Genomic DNA, 25,176 nt, shown 5'->3' with positions numbered 1-25,176 from the left:
GGCTCTTATGTTTCTGCTCACACTCCTGAGCTTGACAATTAACCCGACGCAGTGATGGTGGAGGCTCCGCTCATTCCTCACCCACTCCCGGCTGTCAGCGAGGGGGCGGAGCTCCTGCCCCTCAGCAGCGGCTCCTCCGGGAACTGTGTCCCGCCGGGGACCCTCGGAGGTGTCTTAAACATACACATGCAGCATTGAATGGGGGTCATGTTGGGAGGCTTGCGATGTTCCGAGTGAAGATGTGGAGCAGGTGAGGATCCTCCGAAAGGTCCGAGTTTTCCCAGGTGTGTTGTCATGCGCTTCAAGCAGGGATTCTGAAACAGCCTTCTAATTAAAGGTAACATCTCCATATATGAAGAGATTAAACCCTAAATGAATTAGTTTGCAGGCATGTCTGCTGTCGGAAATTATTTACAATTTGGCTGACCTGCTCATTATTCAAATGGTCCTCAGTCCAACATCTGAGAATTCCTTATTAGATGCACATACAGTTTCCTGTTCATCTTTAATAAGATTAGGTGTGAATAAACTTGTAATTAGTCATTACTCCTTTTTATAAAACTTAGTTTTACTTACTTTTTGATCTCAATGCACGATGCAGAAAAGTTGGTCCACGCCTTTACTACATCAGGGTTAGGTTACTGCAACGCATTACTGTCTGGATGCTCTAGTAGGTGCATGAGTAAACTCCAGATAGTACAGAATGCCGCAGCCAGATTCTAACCAGACCAGAAAATTCGACCACATCACCTCGAAGTCTCACTGGCTACCCATCAAATTTAGGTTTGACTACAAAACTCTGTAGTCACCCCCCTGCGATCAACGGGTGCAGGGTCACTACTGGTACAGAAGGTCACAGCTGGGAGCAGATCCTTCTCATATAGAGCTCCGCAGTTGTGGAACGGCTTGCCGGTCGGTGTCCGGGACTCAGACACAGTCTCAGTGTTTAAATCTAAACTGAAGACACTTCTGTTTTCTCTGGTCTTCTGTTAAAGTCCCAGACACAGTGTCAATTATTAAGTCCACTTTATCACACAGTCCCCCTGTTAAGGACAGTGTTAAATTCACCTTAGTTAGGCTGTCCTAGTTGGGGTACCGGGCCACTGTATCACTAATACACCAGCATAACCACATAAGTTTGTACCAGTTGTAAAATGCCACCATCTGCCATTGTTTCTGTTTGTTCACTCCGAGACCAACGATGAGACCACCAGAGAGGTGCAGATGTGACGAGTGGACTGCTGCCACCACCACGACCCAGGGTCCCACCGACCTAAATGTGGACTCTTATCATCAGCAAGGACAATCTTAGAAATAATGGACTTCTTATACTTCTTAACAGTAACACTACAGTGATGCCCGCTGCACGCTCTTACTAAACCCTGGAAGCGGGTTCTCTCTGAATTACTCCTTCCATTGGTCTCTTCCATTTTTTCCTCCATGTGGGTTTTCTAGGGAGTTGTTCCTTGGTCTTGGGAGGAGCAGGCTCCGCCTGCGCCTGGGGAGGTTACTTCTGAATACGAGTAATGGAAGGTCAGAGAAGTCGGGTCACCTTGGCAGCTCTTCTGTGATGGCAAGACATTCTTGTGGTCATGTGTGTCGGGGTGGACTGGCAACATTCCGGGGCAAAGAAGACAGGAGTGGATAATCCAGTAAGAAGAGTCGTGGGGCAGGCGATAGTGAATGAGGGTCAAAAGAACAGGCAAGGGCAGGGTACAATGGTAAAGAAGGCTAGCAGCACTGTGGACAAACCAACCAATGAGCAGGCACCATAACTATGGAGCTGGAGGCTATTTATGTTTGTTGACATTATTGTTATTTCTACCATGGATTAACATAAAAAATAAGTGGACCAGGAACTGATCCCTGTGGTACGCCCTGTGTCACCTGGTTGGATTTCTGATGACTAAAAAAATCACATATAACAACTAGGAAATGTGAACGTATTTAGAAAAACACTTAATGATTGCACAGGTAAATGGGGAAAAGTGGATCTGCAGTATAAAAGCAGAACAAGTTTGCATTTGTTGTTTCTGCAAACAAGTTTACAGCCTTGATTTAATATACCAATGTGGCGGGGAACAATGCAATCTGGAACGTAATAAATCTTTTTTGGATCTCGTTTTTGGGGGATTTTCTCTTGGGTTTTAGCTGCTCAGAGGATAGGCTGCCCTCTCCTGGCCGACCAAACCCAGCATCGCCCCCCCTGCAACAGCCACCGCCGCTCCATCACACGAGCTGGGAAACAGCTCCATGGAAACAGTTTCCATGGAGGAGGCATGCATGAATCTTTACATTGATTTTCATGTCTGCTGTTTATGTCTCATTTTGCGGGATGTGAGGCATGTTGAGGAGAAGTTGTTGTGAGTGCGAGAGATTTGTTTGTGTCAAGCGCAGCCACTGCTTCCAGAAGGTTCCAGGAACAAGAGAACCTGTGGTGTCGTGTTGTGGGAATTAGAACTCGGAATTCTTTGTTTTGAGGTCAGAAGCCTTTTGGATATCAGTAGGCTAGAGGGTGGCTCAGGTGGGAGAGCAGGTAAAGCCTATAGTGCTGAACACACACACACACACACACACACACACACAGCGCTTTTTGGGTCATAGACTAGAATCAGTCAAACAGATTAAGATTAAAGAGGTCTTCCTGACAATAGGAAGCACACTTTTCCAGGTCGGAACCGCGGGTGTGTGTTTTGCACCATTAGCACTGCTGGTAATGATGTGTGTCCGACTCCTGCTGTGTGTGTGGAGGGCCGGGAGCTCCTCTCTCACCTCACACGGACTCCGGCGGCCCGGCGCGGTGGGTTCCGCGCCACATGCGCCTCCACCCGTGCAACGTCGCGGATGCACATGAGCTCCACATGAGCTCCACATGAGCTCCACCCGACTTTCCTTTTCCAGCCTGAGATGCAGCCGCATAAATGGGAACGCACAAGATGACATATGCAGGGGGGAAAAAATAAAAAGCCGATAACAAATATGTAAATTTGACAGAGCGCAGCGGCGAAGCCCGAATAAATATTTAATTGCACATTACGCTTAATGGCTGGCTGCCTGCGCAGCGAAGACGGAATTTAAGCAGACGCAGTACAAGCAGTTAGCAGAGCACCCCGCCCGAGTCCTGCCTGTTCGTCTGCAGCCCGGCAACATCACGCACGTTTCATGTAGGAGTGAAAATTAATGTATGCCGAGAGCATCAAAGTTGGTGTTCAGCATGTTCACATCAAGCGCTCCGCATCAATTACGCCAAGAGCCAAGCGCTCAACACGCTCTTGATAAGTATTCACACATTCGTTAGTTTCAGGAAAAAAAATCTTTCACCGCAAATGGTAGCAGAGGAGCGACGGAATTGTGGAAGTGTGTGTGATGCTGCCCTTTCGCAAAACACACAAATATTCACACACCGGCTGACTCCGCACGGTCAACAGGCCCACAGCTGTGGAGATCTGCGCCCTGGTGACCTTTCAAGGAAGAGTGCAGATCAATACGACGTTGGTGGAGTCAGAAAGCATGCGAGGATCCGGAGAATGCCGAGCTCTCGTCCATCAGCTCCTTCTTCAACCGTTGGCCCATCTAGACAATTAAAAAAAGAATTATCCCATCTAGAAAAACGTCTGAACACTGAGAGGTGGAAATTATATTTATTGCTCTGACTTTTAAAACCTCATGATATGTTAACTGGCTTGTGCCGGTGTTAAAGTTTGCATTAAATACTCAACAATAAAGGCACAATATAAAATGCAACCGGTCTAGAGATCTGCCTGTTCTACAACTAAATAATGTTCCCAGAATCCCTGTTTTATCCTACGTGGCAGAAATGACAATAAGCACACGGTGCACACAGTGAAATTTGTCCTCTGCATTTAACCCATCACCCTGAGTGAGCAGTGGCCACCATGACAGGTGCCCGGGGAGCAGTGTGTGGGGACGGTGCTTTGCTCAGTGGCACCTCAGTGGTACCTTGGCGGATCGGGATTCGAACCGGCAACCTTCTGATTACGGGGCCGCTTCCTTAACCGCTAGGCCACCGCTGCCCCACAAGGACATTTTTAGATCATGAAAATTGCACATGTGGATAATAAGTACAATGAAGCACAATATATGTTATTATAATAAATACAGTAAATTCTGCTCATTGTCATGCTGTCATAGTCTGAAATTCTGCTAATTGACACATTTTGGATCCCTGCACCGTGTAAGGAATTTGATTTGCTGATATCTGATCAGTTGACCGTGTTACCGTGGTAAAACACGCAGTTATGTATGTTAATATTTCATGCACAGCGGCTGAGGCGTTGCTATTTTCCTGTTCATGTGGACACACAGGATGCATCGATCCATTTTTAAAGTGTAATTAGATATTGTCAGTAAAACATCTAGCCGAGCCGCGACCGGCCCTATTAAAACCCCGCTCACTCCTCCGGCTTTGGCAGGAATCTCTGGCAGCTGGGGTGAGCTCTTTTGAAGTTGTGAACCCTAATTTGTTTTCCTCAGTACGCTGCCAAACAGAGGTTTTTCCCTCCCCGTCTTTTCAAGCTCCCGGTGGAAAAAGTCAATTCACCGGGATTCACTCAGCGGGAAGGAGCTTCACAGGAGCCCCCGGGGGGGACGGCGGCAACAGGTGAGGGCACCTGTGAAACACCAGAACGCTCTAATGATGCCGCGTCAAAGGTCGTGACCCCTGAGCCGAGCCTCATTACCAGTCCATATTTTTATGCACCACGCAGGCAAATGAGGTGATGCAAGGCTGCACTCGAGGTGTACAGTAGAGCTGAAGGCACTCACCGCCGCGCGTGATGCAGGAAAATCTGCCAAAAGGGCTGAATCTGTCCCCGAACGCGCCGGGTCCCTCGGCTCCTCGTCCAGACAGCATTAGTGCAAGTTGCCATCTGTTTGCATTGGAGAGATGCTGTTCGTATGAACCGTTACTGCCATTTTTTGGTACTTTTGGTACAGTGCAGGACATTTACTACGGAGGTCATGCATTTTTGCGTCAAAGTAAGTCCCATAAAGTCAGCTAGCCTTCAATTTAATGAACTAAAATAGCATTTGGAGATTTATAAAAAAAAAAATGAAAGTGCATCATACATTGAGCGATGCTGTCATTAAAAAAAGCTTTATTTTTTTATGCAAATGTCCCAACATCTCCAGATAGAAGAGACGTCCTGTTGTGCCAAAACTTTTTTTTTTGCCCACTGGGTTGGCAGCTCCTCAGTAGCGCTGTTAGTCCGTGCTGTTCCTGGACCAAAAACAGGGTTTTCAAATTAATTCCACTGCTAATATGTTGAAAACCAGGCAGCGCTGTCTAGTGGCGCTTCCTTATATGGCGCTGAAGGCCTAAACACCTTCTCAGCATGGACAGTCGAGGGTTTGGCGACTTGTTTCATGAAAAATGCATCGATCCGAGATAAGAACTTCTTTTCCTTCGGACCCCCGTTTAACCCCACAGTAATACCGATTCCACCGGACCTACGCCGGCACCTTGCCGCCCTGCAGATTTAACCTTCTGCAGAGCCGGCGGCGGAATAAAACTCCGGATGAAGCCCACAGCGCAGGTCGGCCGTGCACAGTCGCGGTGGCGACACCACGATGTTCTCTGGCTGCAGCCGTGTTTTTCTCGACGTGTTCGAACGAATGAACGCTCCAGCCAGGGCCCCGTCAAGCACACAGGAAATGAACAATCAGGGCGGCTTTTACTTTGGAAAAGCCTCAGATCGCCATGGTAACAAAAACAATATCCATCTCCGGGCCCCGCGTGCACTTTCTATTGTGCACGGCAGCGGGAACCCAAGTGCGGCCAGGATAATGGCCTATAACAGAGCTCTACAGGCTCCTGGAGCACAGTGCCGCCGCCGCCGCAGTTTATTTTCGGCGAAAAGGGATCTGCAGAATAAAGTTCGTCATCTGATTTCAATTTCTGAAGCGCCGCTCGAGACGAGCTCCGGAAAAACAGGTACCTGGCGCAGCAGGGAGATCCCAGCACCACGTGCAGCAAACACACACATCTCGAGAGACCTTATCACACCTGTGCAGTGTGGTGTGCAGGATCAAATGTTCTGGAATGTTCCACCTTTAGTTGTCTAAAGTGTGCATCCAGGCTGGCTTGATGTTCTGAGGGCTTCTGGTCCGTCTTGGGTCTAATGTCGTTTCTATCAATCAGAGATATTTCATTGACATGGACGGATGACGCATACGGCATAATATTTAATTATTCATGAAATAAGTTCTCTTTCATGCATAAAACAAAACAGTTAAATATCTGATGCAATGTGACGTGATGCGATCTGGCAGCGCCATCTAGTGGTGCTTCCTTATAGGACACTGAAGGCAAAATAACTGACCACGCCTGCATATCTGTGTGCCATTATACCCTGTAGAATAAAACCGGAGGCTCAAGCCTGTGCAATAACGGACACGAAGGAGCGGTAAACCTAGCTTTTCATTCCCTTGGCTTCTCTCGGCAGTGTGCAGAGCAACCACGAATTTCTGGAGAACGATCTCATCAAACATCTTTCCACTGTACGATCCTTCGAGAAAGAAGGACCTCAGCAATAACCTCCGTAGAGTAGGTGTCTCCAGACTTGTCCATTCATCCTGCGTACTGAGAGAAGCATGTTCGGATGCTGATTTATGGCGCGGGGCGTAACGTAGGCGGTTGCAGGCTTCTCCGCTGGTGGTTTTTCCTCCATGCTGTTATTTTTTGCCGAGTGTTGATCTGCTGTGTGAATTATGTAGATGGGTAGTTTCCCCCACGGAGAGTTAAATCCCTCATTCTCAACCTCATTTTTCACTGCTCAGGACATGCCAAATTTAAGCAGCGTATTTTAAAATATTTAACTGTAAAAATAACTTAAAAAAAAGTCGCCCGACCCAGTTTCCCCTGGTTGCTCCACGATCGGAAAACAACGCTGCGCGGTTCATCCTCAGCTCCATTCAGATGGATTTTGTCGTGGATTTGGAACTGGACTCTGTGTTGCTGGTGGTGCAGGCGTCTGGTGTCAAGTGCAGCTCTGGAGGACGAGAGTGGAGGGAAGGCGGGCAGATGGCCCGACCTGAGGGCGTCCAGACCGGTCCTTCAGGGTGGACAGGATCACGCCTTTCATCTGGAGGTGCAGCAAATCCCAGATTCCTGCAGGGTTTCAGGCCCACTTGCTACTATAAATCTACTCAGGACTCTTCTTCTGCACCAATGGGAGGTCAGGTGACAGCTTTTCATTGGACTGAACGTGCGTGCAGCTCACCTCACGTTGCATTGCTGCAACACAATATGAAGTGAAGATTATTGATTGTCTGGTTACTATGGCGCCCGTTACAAGTGAACAGTCAGTGGAGAAGCGGGAATATTGGACACGTCTGAGGATCTGTGTGAATTTGACTAGATGACCAGGTCAAAGCAACAGCACCACTTCTGAGATCCTCCTGGTCTCACTGGAGTGGTTTAAATCTTGTGGCTATTTAGATGTTGCCGTTCAGAATCAAAATCAGAATCAGAATCGTCTTTATTGGCCAAGTATGTACAAGCACATACAAGGAATTTGATTCCAGTTGATGGTGTCTCGCAAGTAGAGAGCAGAAGAAAACAACAACAACAAGGTGTAAGGACGATTGTAAGTGTTATTTGTACAAGTTGTAGAATATGTTAATATATGTTTTATAAATATATATACAGAATATAAATATATGTATGAATGTACATAGGTCTATAAGGTCATTATAATAGGTCATTATCAAAAAATGATAATAAATAAAATAAAAAATCGACTGATGTGAAAGTGTCATTGTGTCACAGAGCACACGGTGACACAACGAAATGTCTCCTCTGTATTTCACCATCACCTTAGTGAACAGAGGGGAAGCAGTGTTTATGGACCTCGGGGATTTGAACCACTGGGATCTCCGCTTACGAGTTGGTCTTCTTACCCCCTAGGCCACCGCTATTCACGCAGAGTTCGGGGGGGGGGGGGGGGGGGGGGGTGTCACACAATCATAAGCACATTTAACAACATAATCTGAAGATGTATTTATTACAAGTGCACGAATCAGAAGTCACATGATGCACATTGTTACAGGCCATAAGTTTAAAGGTCAGAGGAAATGTGGGGGTATTAAAATAATCACTGCTGTAAAGATGGCTTTCGGGAATTTGTGGGCCACTTAGAACCGAGGCAGGGCCTTTAAAATGAATAAGGATCCTCCATAAATACCAGTACAAATGCTCCTGCCGTATCCGACGGGCAGCGCATTAGCGCCGGATTAGATCATTTCTTTGTGCGTGAACTCGAGCCCCAAAGAAATCTGTCTGCTGTCAGTCAATCTGGAAACTCTTGACCTCGCCCGGCAGACCTTTGGTTCATTTTTATTCATTTTGGGGCCAACTGGCAAGAAAAAAATAATAAATGAAAAGCTGAATTTGAAATGACTGCAGGGCAGTGAACCACATTTCTATCGATTTTACAGAAAAGCAGGATAACCGAGTTGCGTTTTTTACGAGCCCATCAAGTCCACGGCGTCGTTAAAAAGCGATAATTAATACACAGAATCTTTTAAATGTCAGTCTGTATTGAGTTAGTACTGTAGTACCAGGAAGACACTGAAGTCCGTGGTTCCGCGTCCAGTGTGAAACGCTGATGGACTTTCAGAGTCCCTCGGAGACACATGAATTCTTCAGAGATCCCAGTGATTCAATATCTGCACGTTTCCCCACCTCAGAACAGCCCACTTGATGGAAAACTACAGAGAATCCGGGTTTGTGGTGTTTACGATTCCCAGATCCCTGAAATTCAGGCAAACAACATTAATAATCAAGTCGTAAAAAAATAACGCAAGAATATGCCGCTTTGGTGCAGTAACTGGCAGCCCACGCCCACCAGCATGATCAGGCCACGCCCCTGGGAGGCTGAGGGACCTGTGGTCCATGGGGTCTGACAAATGTGTCTGATGAACACATCATCTGATGAATGCGTATTACTCTAAAGGTGGTAGTGGCCTAGAGGGTGACACACTTGTCTCTCAATTTGAAGACCCCAAAGTCCCAGGTTCAAATCCCACTTACTACCATCGTGTCCCTGAGCAAGACACTTAACCCTGTGTATCTCCAGGGGGGGACTGGCCCTGTAACTGACTGTAAGTCGCTCTGGTAAATGCTGTAAATGTAAATGTAGAGGTGATGATGGGGCAGTGGTGGCCTAGCGGTTAAGGAAGCGGCCCTGTAATCAGAAGGTTGCCGGTTCGAATACGAGCCGCCAAGGTGCCACTGAGGTGCCACTGAGCAAAGCACCGTCCCCACACACTGCTCCCCGGGCGCCTGTCATGGCCGCCCACTGCTCACTCAGGGTGATGGTTAAATGCAGAGGACAAATTTCACCGTGTGCTGCGCTGCAGTGTTTCACGATTACAATCACTTTTGGCTTAAACTGTGCAGGAAGCTGACGGCTCAGCAGTAACGGGGTGTCATGGTGCAGGGGAGCGTCGGGCTTCATGGATGTACCGCGGCTTGTTGCACGTTGACCTCTGTGTTCAGCACGTCAGGGGCTGCTGAGCGAACGGAAGGTTGAATAAACGCAGAATTCACCCCGCATGCATCAGGGCGATGTTCATTATCCTCCTGTTCAGATCCTCCTGAGCCTGATTAGGGTCAGACTGGAGTTGAGAAGGTTCTGGCAGGAGGCCCTCCAGGACCAGGACAAGAGAACGTTCTGCTTGAAGTCCACTGCTCAACAGCAGCTCAACCGATACGGATATTATACGAATACGGTCATTATTTGCCAGAGTTCGGCAAGGTTCAGCATTGCTAAATAGTGCGGCTCGGGCAACTTGATGGTCTTTGGTGCTCATCCCGAGGATCTCGCCAAAGATGTCTTCACAAAGCAGCTGAACGAATTCCAAATCCATCCCTCACACGCCGCCGCACTCATCAATACTTCCTGACATTTATTATAGGGTCCGCGGTCACCTGGCACTTGAATCAGGCCAGCAACTGAGGTGTCACCTGAGGTGTTGTGTTGGGCGGAGGTGGAAATAGCTGCTTCGTACTGCAATAAAATCACTTTGTTGATATTGTGGCAAACTTGACAGGAGAGCAAAATCATTGCTTCAATTATAGTTTTTTTCCCAAAAATAGCCACAAGCGCCATTTTGGCATTGGCTGTGTCGGTGTGAAGTCGTTGCTTTGTGGTTTAATATCTTTAAAAAGAATTACGAATTCATTCATACCCTTTTGCCAGGAGCAAATAAAGAAGTCAAGTAAATGTTTGATGAAATATCTTCGTCAATTAAACTTTATGACTGGATGAAATCAAGATGTAAATGCTGGTCATGTGATGTTATCTCCTGTGTCTCCCATCCGGTTGCAAAGATGACATCACTTCCACAATCCGCATTCACAAAACTAATTATATTTCAGAATGCTTGTGGTGGGTTATAGGTATATGGTGCCGGGTTATAGATATATGATGGCGGGTTATAGATATAAGGTGGTGGGTTATAGATATATGTTGGTAAATTATAGATATATGGTGGTAAGTTATAGATATATGGAGGCGGGTTATAGATATATGAAGTGACGTGAAGTGATTGTCACTTATGCAGCACAGCACACGGTGCACACAGTGAAACGTGTCCTCTGCATTTAACCCATCACCCTGAGTGAGCAGTGGGCACCATGACAGGCGTTCGGGGAGCAGTGTGTGGGGACGGTGCTTTACTCAGTGGCACCTTGGCGGATCGGGATTCGAACCGGCAACCTTCTGATTACGGGGACGCTATGGTGGCGGGTTATAGATATATGGTGGTGGGTTATAGATATATGGTGGCGAGATATAGATATGTGGAGGCAGGTTATAGACTAATAAAAACTAAAATGACCGCTTGATGCAAAGACAAACTGAAATTAACAAAGACCACCAAAAACAACTATAGGATGTTTACATCTAGAGTCGTGGCTAAAAGTTTTGAGAAAAGTTTTCTGCTTCAGTGTTTTTGTCAGTTGTTTCTGTGGCGTATTGAAGTATAATTTTCAATTCAGTGGAAATGTTTTTTTTTTTTTTTTTTTTTTTTGGGGGGGGGATTAAGTTCATTTTCATGGCAAAGAGGAACTTTGCAATTCATTGATCAATCTTCATAACATTATGGAGTATATGCAAATTACGCAGCACAAAACTTTTGGCCTCGACTCTTTTTTTTTCCAACTGAAAACAGACGACAAAAAAAAAAAACTCCAAACTCCAAAACCTTGATATACACATAGAGAGAGAGAGAGAGAGAGAGAGAGAGAGAGAAACATGTTGTGCGTCGATGCTGGATAATTTGACGAGTTTTTGAAATGAATCCCCGCTGTGATCTGACTTCAGGCTTTAATTGCACGTGGTGGTCGAGCGTCGGCTCTTTAATCAGGTGCATGAATTCCTAATGAAATCACAGACACGCCGGAACTGGAGTCGCTTCAGACCATCGGATCCTTTGTTAAGTGTGCGGCGTATCCTCATTAAAACGGGGACATGGATCTCCATTAGAGCCTCTTTGTCAGGGTAATGTGTGTGTTGTTTACTTCAAACAAACCTTCACACACACACACACACACACACACACACACATGCACACACGCTGTGCGTCTGCTTACATATTTATTCATCCAGTCGGCGCAGATTGCACGTATGGAAATGAAGGCCTCGGGGGCGCCGTTGCGCAAGACCTCTGTGGCCTGGTGGATTATGGGAATAAAGAAATGAACGGGGTCGGCCTGGATTGGCATTCCAGGAAATGAGGTTGAACTCAGAAGACCATAACGAATGAATCACAAGATGGATCGTCGGTGGCTGTGTGAAACACACAAAAGGTCAAAGGTCAGGAGCAGCACGCCCTGCCATGTTGCGTGATCGCGATGGCGCCGAGGTCACGCACGTAGCGGCGAGGTGTGAAGGTCGGTGGAAGTGCGTTACTCATCCTCGGGCGGGGCGCCGCAGCTGCAGACCTCACTGTGTGGCCACTGAGTGTTTTCCCGCCGTTTGGTGAAAAATGGGTGGGTTTAATGCCCCCCCCCCCAAGGGCCTCCTCTTAAAATGCAGCAGCGCCTCGCTAAAACCAGGACGAATATTAATCATATCTGCTAACGAGGCGGCACACATAATAAACGGCCAGCGGAGCGGCGCTTTCTCTCCCAGGCCCCCTGCAGGCCGGGCCGCGCCCTGCGGGGGGCGGCGACGCGAACAGACCCGCCAGCCACCGCTCAGCAGACGCAACCTCGACCCCGGTGACCCGGCGGGAGGTCAGCTGCTGGTGACGGGCGATTTACATAACGGCGCCTGGCGTCCGGAGGACATCAGAACGCCCCCCCCTTCGCCCGCCTCGCTGGTTCCGGGCCGCGCCGCAGCTGGTTTCCTGGATCGTGGCGGCGCACGTGACCTTTCTCCGGTCATCGCGCCAGGCGGCAGCGTGTTTACATCCAGACTGTCACGGTAATTCACGCCGCAGTCTGGAGTCAAAGGTCAAATCATCTGACCCCTGTAGTGGAATGGGACGCAGAGGTGCCACATTAACAAAAAGTAGAATGTAATTAACATGAAAATCAACTTCAGCTCAGAAACATAGGTGAGAGCAGACGGAATTTATTGATTCAGGCATGTTTGGAGGCAACTGGAATTGGGGGCAGTGGTGGCCTAGCGGTTAAGGAAGCCGCCCCGTAATCAGAAGGTTGCCGGTTCGAATCCCGATCCGCCAAGTTGCCACTGAGCAAAGCACCGTCCCCACACACTGCTCCCCGGGCACCTGTCATGGTGCCCACTGCTCACTCAGGGTGATGGTTAAATGCAGAGGACAAATTTCACTGTGTGCACCGTGTGCTGTGTACCACATGTGACAATCACTTCACTTTATAAAGGAAGCGGCCCCGTAATCAGAAGGTTGCCGGTTCGAATCCCGATCCAACCGTCCCCACACGCTGCTCCCCGGGCGCCTGTCATGGCCGCCCACTGCTCACCAAGGGTTAAATACAGAGGACACGTTTCACCGTGTGCTGTGCTGCAGTGTTTCCCATGAATACATGACTGGCTCAAAAACAGGTGTCGTAGTCGAACAATTGGCCTTGCGTGATTAATACTTTTACGAATCCTCTTTATGGCCATCGTGCAAGAAAGATCCAGACCTGGATTGAAAGCGAACCGGTTTATTTATTTTTTCCTGCCTCCAAAGATGTGTACAGTAGGAGGATTGACTGATTGATTGATTGTGTGTGTGTGTGTGTGGGTTTGTTGGTTGGTTGGTTATGGGTGTGTGTGTGTGTGTGTGTGGGTTTGTTGGTTGGTTGGTTATGGGTGTGTGTGGGTTTGTTGGTTGGTTGGTTATGGGTGTGTGTGTGTGTGTGTGTGTGGGTTTGTTGGTTGGTTGGTTATGGGTGTGTGTGTGTGTGTGTGTGTGTGGGTTTGTTGGTTGGTTGGTTATGGGTGTGTGTGTGTGTGTGTGTGTGGGTTTGTTGGTTGGTTGGTTATGGGTGTGTGTGTGTGTGTGTGTGGGTTTGTTGGTTGGTTGGTTATGGGTGTGGGTGTGTGTGGGTTTGTTATGGGTGGTTGGGTGTGGCCAGTACTCCAGGACGGGTTCAGAGTAAGAGGACTGAGATGGTTTGGAGTGGATTCCTGGATTGGACAGGCAGGGCGGAGGCTGACAGCCGGACTGTTGATGGATAAACGAACACGACGACGGGATGTCGTCCGCGCCGCCGCCCATCCCTCACCCCCCTTGTGACGGGCCGATGTACAAGTCACGTTCCGAACCCACGGCGGTTCTAATGCGTTTTTAATTTGCGGGAAGGGTGTGGAAGGTGCGGTGGCAGTGGGACCCTAATTACCTGCCACTGCAAGCATCGCTCACCGTAATGAGGGAGTCCCTCTCACTTCGGCCCACACATTAAAACTCTAATTAGCCAAAGCTGTCTCAGGAACCCGGCAGGACGCGGCCGAGTCCGCACCGTCTCTGGTGTCCCGGATTCCCGCCTGATTTCATCACTGGCTGCGGAGCTCAGAACATGCGAGCATCTGTAGAGGCAGCTGAGATGGTGTCTACTGCGAATGCGTGAATAATAGAAACGTCCCTGAGAGATTCTGCCCGGGACCGTACCGGCGAGATGAACAGCTCCGTCTTCTGTAATAAACGAGAGAGGACAGACGAGGATGGTCATATATAGTATTTATTTACATATTTCTTTTGAATCTATGTACAGATCTTTGAATGGAATTGCTTTATACACAACTTCGTTTCCAGAACATCTCAGCGCTGCTTCCTCTGGGACTTCTCGGCGGCTGTGGATCAGTTTGCATCGTATCCTTTTATTTATTTAGTTATTTATTTCAACGCTTTTTCTCAGCAGAAAATAAGAAACAAAGCGCCACTCGACTGACTGAACCGGAATCGGCTCCACGCGACCCTGGAGATGAAGAGCAGGAGAGCGGAATAAAACCAGGTTAAGACACCACGCTGCACCCATAAAGTCTTGAAATTGGAGATTAATTATGGCGCAAAGGTTCAAAGTGAGAAGGTTCCTCTCTCATTTCACATCACCTTTAAAGAAAAATAAATATCTGTGATGGAATCCTCTACTTCTATATTAGGCACAACTTAATAGGCTCATGTAAACAGTTCATAAAAAAAAAAAAAAAAAAAAATATGATTTTTTTTTTTTGTTTTTTAAAAGCTGATTTCAGAGAATAAGCGTTCTTTAGAAATAGAATGAGAAGAAAATAGAGAAATCTGATGCAGGTTCTGGCATAACCACGTTCATCAGGTCCACAGCCCAATTACAGTCACGTTAAGGTCGAAAGATCAAATGGAAAAAAACTGAAAGGTTAAAGGTCATTTTGAGGATCTACCCAAATAAATATATGTGTGTGTTTTGTCACTGTAGCTAAATTTCAACCAGGTCCCTGTTTTTAAAAATTGCCGATCGGTTCCTTCCGTTGACCCGAAGGCCGCTGCTGGAGCCCCGCCCACCCGTTTAAAGACGTGCGGCAGCCACATTAAGGCAGATTCGTAGCTCCGCCCCGTATGTTGAGGGCGTGTCCGTGATCGTTTCGCGGGGAACAGAGCTGAGGTAGTGCGATCCGGTGGATTATTGCCTCTACAGTGACTCGGCTGCCGCGGAGGAGTCTGTGGTCCGGTTGTGGAACGAGTGTTTTGTCAGGACTCGCGTGCACGCACACACACACACACACACACACACACACACACACACACACACACTGTAGTTAATGAGCAGCTCCGCCATTTTACGTCTAATTAGTGAGAGATCATGAACTTAGAACGCAGTTGCCTAGAAACCTGACGACGGAGACAGATGAAGAGTTTAAAGGTAAAGAGGCGGGGTCACGGTGTCGCCATAGAAACATGGCTCAGTGACGGAGTAATGAGGGTTTGTGTGAGTATTAGGAGTAACGGATAAGACACGGCGGGTCCTCCTCTGTTGTTGTAGGCATGGAGCCGGGGCGGGGCAACTTGTCGCTCCACGTGGTCGCCGCCCTCATCTCTTGTAGTGGTTGGGCGCGTCAGCGAAGGCGAACTTCAACCGGTACGCTTCGGCCAGGAGGACGCTGACTTCCTCGTTGCCCCAGTGCATTGTGGGTAGGTTCTGCAGCAGGATCATGAGCCCCTGTGGGAGATGAGAACCGCAGAAGGAAATTGGTGAGCAACACACACGGAGAAACTGTTGCCAGGGGCAACCGCGATTCTCGCCTTATAAAGAGAAGGGGCGGAGCCTCCTCCCCACCTGCCTATTTCATCCAGACCACAAGCCATTAAACTTTCAATCATCCAGTGCGTTGTTTCTGCCCCGCCCATGTCTCTGTTCGGCATCGGCGTGACCCCCAAGTACAGCGAAGGGGACGTAATTCACCCCTCGCCGCCATCCGCCGCCGCAAGATGGAGAGTCAATCAGGGCATTAGTGGCTTTAGTGGGGCGCTGCAGCTCCATCTCAGAGACTAATTCAGCACCCGGCGCCGTGATGAAGGCGAGGCGCTCTGTTCAGAGCTCCATCAGACACCACCCACCAAACCGCCCGTCAATCACCGCCGACCAATCGCACCCTCACGTCATGACCTGGGAATTTTCCAGCGCTCAAAAATCCCGTAAATCTTAAAACAAGAAGTTTATTTTTATCCGCCGTCAGCTGCTCTGAATCTGCCAACGGCACAGCAAGCAACACCGGCGCAGGTGGAGAAATGAGAAGGAGACAAATGCGTCTTTCTGTAGTTAACACGGCGAGGACGTGAGCGGGGGGGGCCGAGCATTAGCATTCCGAACGCTCACCGCCCGCTCTCGTCCGGATTCGATAAGACCGAACGGAATAGAAGAATTCCATACAGAAATAAACCAAAGAGGACAACAAGCATGTTGTTCTGGTCGCACACGTCTCCACCCTGGAGACTCTACCAAGACGTCACACGAGGGACGTGTCACTAATGTCACATTCGCCGATGAGCACTCAGCCATCAGTACTGACAATAAAAAGCACAGTCTACAGCACAGTACGTCAATGCGGCGACGTCAGCGAACATTTTACCCATATTCATTTTTACTAATTAATTTCCAGGACTTTTCAACTACTCAAAAAAAACTAAATGACCAAAAAAAAAAAAATTCTAATTTACCAGAAAATTGCTAAACTCGTGACAACCCTGGAAAGCTTAACTTAAACTCCACGTTCACGCAGCTCATCGTGTTCCCGGCGTAGATGATCAGCTGTAAATCATTCATTCAAAGGAGATGCGGCTCCTTGGAATATGGAAGCAATGCACACCGTAGCACGCGACGCGGTTCCCTACGTAAAGCCAGCAAAGATGCTGCAGACCTGCGGCAGTTTTAAACGCAGAAAAGCGTTTCTCGCGCGGCCTTCATGTTATACGTTCACGTTTCAGATTTCAGTGACTTTTCCAGAACTTTAAATGTTTATTTCGTATTCCAGAACTTTTCAAGGCCTGGAAAATTCTCTTAAACAAGCGAAGGAACCGTGAACACAGCAAATATGACAGCCCTTAACGTTCTGAAGGGAAGAACCGAGCACCATTTTAAAGGACCAAAGTTACGATACACAGCAGCTAAGCCAAAAATCACAGAACGTAACTTGCTTAAAGCATCTAGATCTGCATAAAGTGTCCTGCTTCTACAACATTTATACAATGATGTACATATGTGACACTGCCCTACATGTTTCTCAAAATTCACCATCTCTTCTCGGTACCTAGAAGTTCGGAATGACACGAAACGTTTCAGATCACGTTTGGGCTGGAATAAAATCTCGTTTGTTCCTCTGCCCATCGACGTGCAGCTAAATGAACATGCAGAAATGATAGTCCGTTCCCCGCTGGTTCTCCAGCGCGGATTCCATCTACGCCTCGGCTCATGAATATTTACAGGCTGCAGCTAATAATGGAGTTTGGATCCACATCCCGGGCGAAAATTCAGAATGGAAACCACAGGAGAGCAACACCAACACGTTCCTCCACCCTCACATTCTGCAGCAGTATTTAGAGGTTAAAGGTCACGTCGTGTTCAATTAGCCCATCAGTCAGAGCAACAGATGTCCTCAATCGAAGCCGCAGCATAAACGTCACGTTATTACCTTAAGTGTCACTTCTAATGACCGGAGTCGTGTAAGCGCCACCATCATTCATCAGCAGAGACATGATATCCATAACATCCGACTCTAATTAATACATCAAGATGATTACCGAAGTCCTCTGAGGGAGGAGGCATCTAACGGGCCTGTGAAGGTGGTGGTGAGGCGAATCCCAACCCCGGAAGCCCAATCCCTGGCTGGGAAGAGTCATTCCGCTACCGTCCAGGCGTGGCCTTCTGTAACTGTGCACTCAGTGGCGGCCTAGCGGCCCCGTAATCAGAAGGTTGCCGGTTCGAATCCCCGATCCGCCGAGGTGCCACTGGGCAAAGCGCCGTCCCCACACACCGCTCCCCGGGCGCCTGTCATGGCCGCCCACTGTTCACCAGGGGTTAAATACAGAGGACACATTTCACCGTGTGCACCGTCACACTGTGCTGCCGTGTATCACTATGACAATCACTTCACTTTTCTTTCTTTTCCCTCCTGCCTGGTGCAGGACTCCGGGTGGTAAGGTCACCGTGCGAGGTCACCGTGCACCCGGACCTTCGACCGTTGAATTTAGACCAGTTCACGCGCACGCTTGTACGATATTTGAAGAAACTCCCCGTTGCGGCTCGCGAGGCATTACGAAAAAAAAAACAAAGCACCTCGCTCCGCTCGGAACCTCCCGCAGTCCTCCTGCTCATTATTCTGGAAGAAGCAGCAGCAGCTCGGCATCTCCGGCCGATCTGCCGCATATGTTAATGCTTCTATTTGCCTTAATACACCGAGGCGGCACTTCATCAAGAGCGCCGCGGCTATAATTACCACAAAGCAGCCGAAGTGATAAAGCGGTGATAATCGGCCCACATTAGCATAGCGCCCCGCTCACGCCGCGCCCATTGTGACCCCCGGCGCCGAAAGAGCCGGCCAATCAGTGGGAGGAACGTGTCCCGACTTCAGGAGCCGGCTCTTTGCCGCGCACCGCTCGCGGTGGCCTCTCCTGTCGGTTTAATTCGGCCCGTTATCTTGTCCGGAGTGATTGAATTCTGTTTTCCCACCTGAAACGGCGGGACCCCGCCCGATTGTCCTCCGCCACCGCGTCGCGCGCAGATAACGGCCGACAGGCGACTCAATTATTTACCGCCGCCGAGGCGGAGAACGAGACGGCCGCTGCCGATAAACTGGCGGCTTGGCGACGGCTGTCTAAGGACGGCCCGGAGGCAAAAACAAACTTCATTTTCCTGCTTTCTTTGGGGCGGGGCCTGATTGAGACGACTTCGTCTCCTCGATCAAGCCGTGTCTATCGATTAGCCGCCGGTGAATGGCGGCGCACTCCATCACGAGCAGGCCCCGGTTGCGGGGCCTCAAGCACCCACGCGGTTAGCGGGCGCGGGGCCTCGGTCGATCGCCGGGCACTCCTTCTAAGCGGCTTTGTTTATCGCGGGCGCCGGTAAGTTCGCCCGGCGCCGGGCGCCGCGACCGGGGGGAGGTTCTAATTACTTCCAGGATATTAAGTCTCGTGTCTCGCACTCGCTCACACGGAGCGAGCTGGTGCCACACGGGCGGCACTCCATCAACAAACTGTATTAAGGGCCGGCCTGTCGGCCGCGGCCGCCGCGCCGAAGGACCATCCATCAGCATCGGCGCTTTAAACGAGGCTCCACTCCGAGTTCGGACGAAATTACACGTTTTTTTTTTTTTCCCTTTTCTTCTGACGAATGGGAAGGGCGTCGTATTAATCACGCACCGTCCCATCCCTCAGCGCACAGGCGCTAATAGAATCAACACGATAGCTCCGTATCGGCGGTTACGGACCCGCGGCTCACCTACGGTAATTAAAACAAGGAGACGTGCCCCTTACAAAATCCATAACATTTTTAAAAACTTTTAAAGCGTTTTTTTTTTTTCCACTTTTTATTTATTATGTTTGACCGAGACTTTTATAAACGCCGACGGAAGGCCCGGCTACGGGCCTTAACAAGATGGCTGCCGAGCGGCGACCTCCTCTCCATCTGAAGAGGCGAGTCGCGGGACGCATGGAAAACGACGACTTGAGCCGTTAAGAGGCCGCCGGCGCTCATTTCCCATTCTCCCGCGGCGGGCGCGGCGCATTCTAAACGGACGTTTAATCACAGCGAAGCAGCTGACATTTAAGCCGCGCCGCACATCTGACAGTCACTTAATTGAGGAGTCGGCCAGTGCGGTGCTCTTCCGGTGACACCCAGCGCCTCTCTATTTACACCAAACTAATGGCTTTGTGTCCGGCGCCGAATTAAGAGGCGAAATTAACTTTTCCCCCAATTCCCCATCACGCCATTAGCCAGCGCAACAGCATTTAGTGACGAGCGCGGCGCGGCCATCAGATCGGATCTGGAGAGAAGGCCTCGCGCCCCTTCCACGACAAATGGAGAGTTTGTCGACTCCCAAGTTCTTCACCCTGGCGGTGAATCCATTTAGTTTGGCTGCTTCAACCACCGGAATTGGAACAAGACAGAACATAAAGTGGGCAGATCGCCCACGTGGGGCTTTTTAATTCCGCTGCACAGTGAATGCAGATATAGATGTGTATCCCCCCACATCTATATTTACACTATTCTCTCCTAACAAAAAAGGTTCAAATTAATGTTAAAATGTGTTTTTCAAGCCTGAAGACCAGAGACACAGAATATAGACATATATGGTACAGATACAAGTCTTTTGTACATCACATTTACAGCATTTACCAGACGCCCTTATACAGGGACAGTCCCCCCTGGAGCAACTTAGGGTTAAGTGTCCTGCTCAGGGACGTGATGGTAGTAAGTGGGGTTCGAACCTGGGTCTTCTGGTTCATAGGCGAGGCTACCATTCTATATTTATTTATACATCGCTACAAACCAAGATGTCTGTGATGTTCAGGATATACACATCTGCGCTCTCATTATCACACAGGCTCATCATTATATCACAGGCGCTGGCATTCAAACCCTTCACTCATACCTCGGGCCAATTTAGAGTCACCACACCTAGTGTGCGTGCTTCTGGGTGATGGGAAGCAACCGGAGAACCCGACAAACCCACGCGGATGTAGGGAGAACATGCAAACAAGGCCACCGTTCCGCCCATGTGCAGACCAAGGAATCATATTTCAAGTCCCACGTGTGACATCAGCCCTAATTTCATTACCACTGTGGCGACACACCGTCCTGCACCGCGGCGCGGCGAAGCAGAACGTGCGGAACTGAACGCGGAACAGAGAGAAAATTGCACGCAGGCTGGCCGAGCCACATCCGAATTAAATCCACGCAGCCCCAGTTTACCGGCTTTGCTATGCGGCGCTAATGTTGTAAACTATTACGACTTCACACGTCCCCGGTGTGTAAGGAAAAAAAAAAATTTTATCCAATTGTGATCAGGGCTAATAATACCCAAAATTAACAAAACGGGAGGCAGATGTGTAAACTTCGGCGGTAAAGTGAGGTCCCGCGCGTTAATTAAACGGACGAGCACGCACGGCGCCGCATGGGGAAGTCTAGGCGTTGCTTTTGTGGCCTTCAGCACACGTCTGTTTAAATTGAAGCGCTAACTGTGCATCCACGCTCACGCGCGTTTTACCCACCTCCTGCGGCGGAGCCGGGTCACCGCACATGGGACTGACCCCTGACCCCTACCTGCGGACGGACATGCGGCCGCCGCTCCGACAGCTGGTGGGGTCGGGAGAGGAGAGCGGTGCGAATGGGGGTGGTCCGTGTTGCATGGCGGCGTGCAGAACTCCACAGCATTCTGGGCGAATTTGAGGAGGGGGGATTTCCATTACACCACAAACAAACCCCTAATGAGAGCTCATTTGCTGCATATTGCCCTCGCTAAATGCCAGCAGGGTTTGACATTTGGCCGTCGGTGCCCTGTGGTGCCCGCTGCGGGGTGAGGTGCCAGGCGTCTTGCGTTGTGGCGGTGCCCAAATCTCGCCTATCCCACTTCCTGCCTATGCCTTCCACAGAGGAGAATCTGCCAGGGGCAGAACCAGCGCCGCGGACTACAGAAGCCGGAGAGCACAGAAAAGGAACGGCCATTGCAGCGCCATGCTCACTTAAGCAGGCATTAGCGCCACAGGGCTGTGGCCGGGACTACTGCTACGGCGGTACTCAGCTGTACTGGAGCGGATATAAACACGGACTCAAGTTCAGGAAAAGTGACAGAGCAGAAGTAACTAAAAATACATGGATTCTGTACTGCACCGAAACAGACGGAAATACAGAAAACAGGTGTAGAAAACGCTCTGCTGTTTCAGTGTAATACATGTAAACCACACAGGCAGTGAAGGAATATACATTAACGTAGAGCTGCGCTTAAAACCGTAACCAAAACCACAACCGCAGTAACACGCCCGGTGCAGGTACACGTAACCGCAGTACCACGCCCCGGTGCAGGTACAGGTAACCGCAGTACCACGCCCCGGTGCAGGTACACGTAACCGCAGTACCACGCCCCGGTGAAGGTACACGTAACCGCAGTACCACGCCCCGGTGAAGGTACACGTAACCGCAGTAACACGTCCGGTGCGGGTACACGTAACCGCAGTAAAACGTCCGGTGCGGGTACACGTAACCGCAGTACCACGCCTCGGTGCAGGTACACGTAACCGCAGTACCACGCCCCGGTGCAGGTATATGTAACCATATGTAACGTAATGTTTGCAATATTTGCATATTGGTTCACTGTATACTTGCAATATTTGCAATACTGTGGTCTATAGCAGTCGCTAAAGCATTTCACTGCATATCATACCATGTATGACTGGGTTATGTGACAAATAAAATGTGAATTTGATATACTGGCATATATACAGTCTACCATCTTTATGAATGTTATGCCAGGAACGTGCGCACGGTCCCTGAAGAAAGGTCACTGCTAAAGGGAAGCACATGACGACCGCCTCAATGGACCTCGAGACAACCAACCCATCAACTAACTCTACACCTGCCAGATGTGCCCAATGTCCCCCACGTTTCCTAATTGGGTCAGAATTATTAAGAGCTGCTCAACAGAAACAGCAGCCACCGCAGAGGCCAACAGTGACCAGGTTTACCGAGAGTCGCCACACACACACACACACACACACACAAAACTGGAGCAAGAAGGATAAGCTGCACACAGAGAGCAGGGGCCCATCTGCAGTGCGATCCACGGTGTCGTTAATACTGGTGAGCGGAGGAGTGTGGCGGATCTGAGACGGAAAAAGGCATCGTGGGACGAGGCGGCAGGCCGAGCAGGAAACGGTGTGTGCTCACCACGCCGGATCCCATTTTCTGACACCCTCATATGAGACAGGCTTCAGATATCTGGGCCGATAATCGGTTTGTGGGAATATGAACGTCGCCGTGGACGAGGGAAAGGCTGCTAAAGGGCTGAAATATTTAAATATCGGCGCCGGAGTGAGATCCCACCAGAAAGACGTGATTAGAGCCTCTTTGATAGGCTGATGGAGCAGAGATGAGTCGGACCAAAACCAATAGTAACCTTTGGATGGAGGAGTCGTTTCATTTCCCCCTCGTCCGTCTCGCTCTCGCCCAGACGCATAATTATTCCTTAAAAAAGGTCCAGTCGTCCTCTCCGGTCATTAGAGGGGAACCTTCCCAATCTCGGCTGGTCTGGAGAGTGCGGACCTCCAGGAATAACTCTGTTAGGGGGGAAATTACAGGAGATCATTTCATGGCGCCCACCTGCCATCTGCCCAAAGCTGGTCTGAGATGTGAGGGGTGGGCGGAGTGTCGCCCCCCCCCACAGCGCGGGCGGCACATCAGACAGAAAGCGGCGTAGGGATAATACAGAATCAGTGGGCACCGTAAACACAATAAATCAACAGAGGAGGAGTGACACTGCTGCCCCATCGCCACACACACTTCGTGTATTTTCAATCTCACACACACACACACACAGCTGCCTGTGTGCATATTCAATCACACATACACACACACACACACTTCACTGCCTGCATACACACTGTAGAGACACTCAATGAAGAGACACTCAGTTTTTTTCACATCCACTCCATAATCACATGGTTTTTAGGTGAATAAATATGTTTATAATGGAAAAATGGGATTCAAAAGAATTAAAATGGAAAAAAATGATTTTTTTTTAAATAGAAAAAAATGGAAAAAATGTTAATTGTTCAATTGAGAAAACGCTTGCCAGCATCATGGGGCAGTGGTGGCCTAGCAGTTAAGGAAGCGGCCCCGTAATCAGAAGGTTGCCGGTTCGAATCCCGATCCGTCAAGGTACCACTGAGGTGCCCCTGAGCAAAGCACCGTCCCCACACACTGCTCCCCGGGCGCCTGTCATGGCTGCCCACTGTTCACTCAGGGTGATGGTTAAATACAGAGGACAAATTTCACTGTGTGCACCGTGTGCTGTTCTGCTGTGTATCACATGTGACAATCACTTCCTTTCTTTCTTTCTTTCTTTCTTTCTTTCTATCAGCACTTCCACATTCTGCCTAGATTAAGCTGATCAATTAATTTTTTTAAATTAATTTGTAAATTTTGCAAATCAATATGGAATCATCTACATCCACATCAAGATGCATATAAAAAATGTTTTTTTCCCCACACCCATGAGGGAGGATGTCTTTGTTGCCATAAGTAAGATGAAGCTTGTGGGTATCATTCCAGAATGTCTGGAATTAAAGCGCCTGATAACCTGCATGTTGGTGTTGGTAGTGGGCGTGGTCACGTTGACTGGAATTAAAGCGCCTGATAACCTGCATGTTGGTGTAGGTAGTGGGCGGGGTCACGTTCACTGGAATTAAAGCGCCTGATAACCTGCATGTTGGTGTTGGTAGTGGGCGGGGTCACGTTCACTGGAATTAAAGCGCCTGATAACCTGCATGTTGGTGTTGGTAGTGGGTGTGGTCACGTTGACTGGAATTAAAGCGCCTGATAACCTGCATGTAGGTGTTGGTAGTGGGCGTGGTCACATTCACTGGAATTAAAGCGCCTGATAACCTGCATGTTGGTGTTGGTAGTGGGTGTGGTCACGTTGACTGGAATTAAAGCGCCTGATAACCTGCATGTTGGTGTTGGTAGTGGGCGTGGTCACGTTGACTGGAATTAAAGCGCCTGATAACCTGCATGTTGGTGTTGGTAGTGGGCGGGGTCACGTTCACTGGAATTAAAGCGCCTGATAACCTGCATGTTGGTGTTGGTAGTGGGCGGGGTCACGTTCACTGGAATTAAAGCGCCTGATAACCTGCATTTGGTGTTGGTAGTGGGTGTGGTCACGTTGACTGGAATTAAAGCGCCTGATAACCTGCATGTAGGTGTTGGTAGTGGGCGTGGTCACATTCACTGGAATTAAAGCGCCTGATAACCTGCATGTTGGTGTTGGTAGTGGGTGTGGTCACGTTGGTGTACAAGAGGTATTAGGAGTTTAGAGAATGGAGGGAAACAGTGTAGAAAGGGTGGATATGGATGCTGCGCTAAACCTGGGCTTGTCACGTATTGATAGGAGGGGCTTAAAAAGTCCAGAATGCGGAAGTAGGGTGTGAGAGATATCAATCATGCCTACAGGTTCTGCCCAATTAAAACATTTTGCTTATGAGAACATCATTATATTA

The 25,176-nt window shown here is 49.1% G+C and overlaps 1 protein-coding gene across 3 annotated transcripts in view; it reads right to left on the bottom strand.

The window, feature by feature from the left end:
* Positions 1-14,689: 14,689 nt before the first annotated feature.
* tbc1d22a (TBC1 domain family, member 22a) overlaps positions 14,690-25,176 on the bottom strand; it is a 74,763-nt gene continuing 64,276 nt past the window's right edge. For 2 of the 3 annotated variants that reach the window (XM_028954757.1, XM_028954756.1), the window contains exon 13: positions 14,691-15,631. In XM_028954757.1, the coding sequence (XP_028810590.1) occupies positions 15,503-15,631 (129 nt within the window). In that variant the 3' untranslated portion in view covers positions 14,691-15,502. Of the gene's footprint in view, positions 15,632-25,176 lie in introns of all 3 variants that reach the window. The other variant, XM_028954755.1, reaches the window with a different exon arrangement.

Source organism: Denticeps clupeoides, chromosome 15 (assembly GCF_900700375.1).
Source record: "Denticeps clupeoides chromosome 15, fDenClu1.1, whole genome shotgun sequence".
Classification (NCBI taxonomy): domain Eukaryota; kingdom Metazoa; phylum Chordata; class Actinopteri; order Clupeiformes; family Denticipitidae; genus Denticeps; species Denticeps clupeoides.
Note: the sequence above shows the minus strand (reverse complement) of the source record. Positions and strands in the feature narration are given on the sequence as shown.